General features: G+C 53.4%; 1 protein-coding gene across 1 annotated transcript; it reads right to left on the bottom strand.

Moving 5' to 3' along the window:
* Positions 1-1,444: 1,444 nt before the first annotated feature.
* Positions 1,445-2,826, bottom strand: LOC136471259 (calmodulin-binding protein 25-like). The gene has a single exon (XM_066468990.1). The coding sequence runs from the start codon at positions 2,758-2,760 to the stop codon at positions 2,008-2,010; it is 753 nt and encodes a 250-aa protein (XP_066325087.1). The 5' UTR covers positions 2,761-2,826; the 3' UTR covers positions 1,445-2,007.
* Positions 2,827-4,577: the final 1,751 nt, after the last annotated feature.

The following is a 4,577-nucleotide window of genomic DNA, read 5'->3' as shown; positions in this document are numbered from 1 at the left end:
TTAAAATTACTCCAACATGGAAGTGACCAAAAGTCCAAAACTACCCACTAGTAATGAACCACTGGCCAGTTTTTTTTTTCTATCTAAAAAAAAAATTACCACCGGCCGCTTGCCGCTTGCGTGCATCCACAATGAGGTGTGCATACTGATACTACAGTGCAAATCTCCCTGCAGCTGTGTGACCGTGTCAGTGCACAAACGGGCAGAGGTAACGACAAGTGGTTAGCTGGTTTTACTGCAACGACGAGTTGACGACCCGCGCATCGGGCGGCCGGTCTCTTTCGTCGGAGACATAGCCGTTGTAGGGGAGGCAAAAGGCAAAGGCAACACGACAGGCACACGTGTCCCCTTCCCCTGGGGCTCCGCTTACTGATACGCACACACGCCAGACTCCTCCGTCCACAAGCAAAGCTGTGAAATGAACTGCTGCGCCTACGCTGGTTAATAACAAAAACAGCAGAGTAGATTTGTTTAAAAAGTAAACACGGCGCTAATCACTCAGACCTTGTTTGGATGCATGTGTATCTATTTCAATTCATATGTGTTGGAGTGGATTGAAAATTAAAAAACTTGGGGCCTGTTCGGTTAGCGTAGAATGAGGCCAGGAATTATTCCGGCTAATCAATGCTATACAAATCAGACATTCGTTCGGAATCGTTCTAGGTGCCCGTCCGAGGTAACCAAACAAATCTTTGATATGATTCCACTCTAATTCACCTCAAAACATGTGGATTAAAATAAATACATGCGCATCCGAATAAGACCTCGGCGAGCTACCCGTCCCCCGCGTGTGAAAGCTTTGACCTCGTCGATGGATCACACAGGCACAGGTCACAGGACAGGACAGGAGATAAGATAACCCAGAATTAGAAGGACGTCATCTGATCATCAGCAGCACGACACCGTCGGAAGAAGGAAAAAAGAAAAGGAAGAAATGCAAAAGTTAAAAGGGTTGTTCAAGGTGTTAATAATCTGGATAAGTAATAATATAGGTAGAGGGATCGTAGCGGTAGCGCGACAGTTATGACTCTGACTTTGGCGTCGTCGTCGTCGCTCGGCTACTCGCACGTGGGGCCCGCCAAGTCTCTTCACCTCACTCTCAGCCCACCAGCCGGTCAGAACTTATTCATTATATATTCAGAGGAAATGGAGGGAGCAGTAATATATTGCTTGTCAGATATATCTGTTGGTGCTTTGACGAGGTCCACGGAGAAGAAGCATTGCGCCGTAGGCAATGCACATGTAGAGATCTCAAGAGATTTTTTTTTTTTAAAGTCCACATGCTGTTCATCATGGTGTGTTTTCACCAAAATCACAACTGCGAATGCCCAACACCGTATGCATACAAAAAATTAAGAATTATACTTGGAGTCCGATCAATCAAAATAACATTGTACAGTAAAAGACAAGCATATATGCCACACTCATTTGATCAACGTGCGAGTAATTAGCGGCGGGACTTAATAATTAATAATATAATTAATCAGTAGTACAAGTAGAGAGAGAGAAGAGGTAGTAGGAGTAGAGAAGTCCTCTCGGACTTTGCTTCCGAAGCAAGGCAATCTAGAAAGATTCCTCGCTATCAGCTGCACTAGCACTACTACTACACCGAAAGCGCACGCGCGCCAACCAGACGACACGACCCCAAATTAAACTTCTCCATTTTTTTTCAGAAAAAAAAAACTATTTACATCATCGTCCCTTCTTTCCATTTCATTTCACATCTACTTCTTCTAGTTCAAGCAGCAAGCTAATACTACCACTACTAATTACTTACTACTAAACCTTAATTAGCTAGCCTTCTGCAAGGCCAGCAAAAACATAACAAAATAATGCTTTAACTGCTTAAGCAGCAGCAACAAGAACACGCATCATCATCAGCAGCAGCAGCAGCAGCACAGCTCGTGATCGACGAGCAAATAACACCATGGCTTCTTCGTTCTACCTGATCATAAAGTGACCTCACTAGCTCCGATCCCCCGCTTATTAATTACCTTGCTTGATCGATCAGCCGAAGTTGTAGCCATTGCCGTTGTTAGTGGAGGCCGGGCGGCCGGTGGGCATCGTGGTCTGCGCCGCCTGCATCATGCTCTGCAGCAGCAGCCGGTCCTCCGCCGACGAGGACTCGAACCCGCCGTGCAAGAACGACGGCGCCATGCCGTCCCCGCCGCCGACGCCGGCGTGCATGCCGTAGCCGACGTCGCCGCCTCCGTACTGCTGCTGCTGGTGGTGCTGCGGCCTGAAGAGCTGGCTCTGCAGCGACGTGGCCGTCGGCCGGTGCTGCGCTTGCGCCGCCGCCAGCTGGTGGTCGAACGACATGACGGCCGACGTCGGCGACGGGCGCACCAGCTGCGGGCGGTACTCGCCGGCGCCGGCGCCGCCACCGAAGCTGATCACGGGCCCACCGCCCGCGCCGCCGCCGGGGCCGTAGGGCCCCGCCGGGATGCCGGTGAACTGCTGCACCATGGCGCGGAAGTTGGTGGTGTCCGTGTTGAGCAGCGTGACGGGCGCGCGGCGGGACGCGCGGGACCGCCGCCGCGCGGGCTTCCCCACGCGCCCGCCCTCCACCCCGACCCCGGCCTGCTGCTGCGCGCGGGTCGGGCTGCTGCCGGACCCGCCGGACGTCGGGCTCGACACCGACCCGCCTGCCGCTGCTACTGCCGCCGCCGTCGTCACCACCGTCGCCTCCGTCGTCGCCGGCGCGCCGCCGCCCCCGTAGAACCCGCCCCAGGGGGCCATGTTCGCTCCAGTGTCACCCATGCCAAGCTCGCTGGCTGGCTAGGTTGTCTATCTAGCTAGTGTTCCCGTCGGCGTCGTCGGCGTACGCCGGCCGGTAGAGGAGTAGAGTTTTTTTGGGACGGACGGGGAGGCCAGGTACTTATAGCTGCCCCCGGCGACGAGTCAAACGGGGCGCTCGGGATGGTCGCCGCGCCGTCGGATGCGCGATGCACGGCGGAGGACGGCGCGCCACGTCGCCTTCTGGAAGGTGTGGATGGCTCGCGCAGGTTTCCACGAAGCGTCCGTCGGACGGGGGTGGAGCCGCGGGGCCCGCCCGTGGGACCGGTCGCTGCGCTGGGCCCCACGCGAGCGAGCTGCGGGGATGGCGCGCGCCGTGAATTCGTTGTCGCTGTTCTTCTCTCTTTTTTTCACCCCCTTTCCAGTTTCCACTCCTCCCTGTCGCAGCCAAAAAGGAGGCTGTGAGGCTAAAAAAAAAAAAAGAAGGGCTGTGGTTAATTTTGCAGGCGACGTGCGGCGCCGGTGCATCACTATTCACTGCTGCTGATTTCGGGGGCGAGGTGGCGGCGGCGGCCGTGTCGGGCTCGTCGCGGCGGACGACGACGACCTCTACGATAGTGCGCACAAATTTTATTACCAGGAACAGCAACAGCAAGCAGTAGCACTCACGTTCCGTTTGGGCTGGGCCGGGCCACGCGCGCACGAGCATGCAGCGACAGGAGTTGGCGTTCCCTCGGCTGCCTGCGTTTTAGAGGACAAAACGCATGCGGCACATTGGGCTGGCTTGGCCGCCATTTTGACACATGTGAACTGACCCGGTGAGGGAGCCCGGCAACGACGACGAAGCTTCCGGCGGCGGATCGGAGCGAGTCGGTAGGCATCTCATCCTCTCCCCTTCTTCTCCTCGATCCATCGGTCTTCATCAGCTCCCGCCAAGAACAAACAAAAGGGCCGTCGACGGCGACGGCGACGTGCATGGCCATGGCGCATGCTGACTGGGCTCAGCAACAACGCTTAGGTTGCCTGTTTCTTCCTTATTTTACCCAGCACGTGCCCCTTTGAATCGAAAGCCTGGTGTTCCATCGGACACACTATGCGTTTACACCGGCCGCCGTCAGTCAAGTTTACACATTCTTAGATTATATTAAAAACATCCGTTGTTCCAAGACCAAATATTGTTGCAGCCTAGCCTATCTACAGGGGAGTAGTAGCTACGATATATATATGTATGTACACCAGTACGTCTAGCTACAACTAAATAAATAACATATATAGCTCTGATTTAACAAGCTTACACAGTCAGAATATTTAATTTTTCCTAGTGAGATGGGGTTATCCTATTGTTTTGGTATTCAAAATTTAGTATAAACTTTTTGTCGGTGCAGAAAGTGACCAACTAGTAAATATTTCTAGTTTTGTTGTACGTTGTGATCGGAGGTGGCCTAGCACACAATGACACAGGATTTATACTGGTTCAGACAACGTGCCCTACGTCCAGTCGGGGTCGGTCGGTGACTTTATTCCTGAGCCCAGGTGCTCGAAGTCTGTAGTGGGGTTACAAACGAGAAGGAGAAAGAAGAGGGTGTACAAGAGGTTCGGTTGGCTCCGACTGGAAGGGTTGCGGTCGAAACTTGGTGGTCCTGCGGTTGTGAGGTGTTGATGTCGATCTAGTGAGTCTGAGCTTGAAGAAGTCGACCTCTTTGTAGGAGGGAGCGCGTCCCCTTTTATAGATGAAGGGAATGGCTTTATAGGTGAGAGGGAGAGAGTACGTATGTTTCTAAACCTTGTTGCCCATGCCGATGAAGACTGGATAATGGTAGGCGGCCCCAACATTGTTGATG

Source organism: Miscanthus floridulus, chromosome 8, assembly GCF_019320115.1.
Source record: "Miscanthus floridulus cultivar M001 chromosome 8, ASM1932011v1, whole genome shotgun sequence".
Taxonomy (NCBI): domain Eukaryota; kingdom Viridiplantae; phylum Streptophyta; class Magnoliopsida; order Poales; family Poaceae; genus Miscanthus; species Miscanthus floridulus.
Note: the sequence above shows the minus strand (reverse complement) of the source record. Positions and strands in the feature narration are given on the sequence as shown.

Coding starts and splice junctions, on each gene's coding strand:
- LOC136471259 (XM_066468990.1), bottom strand. CDS start 2,760: ATGGGTGACACTGGAGCGAACATGGCCCCCTGGGGCGGGTTCTACGGG.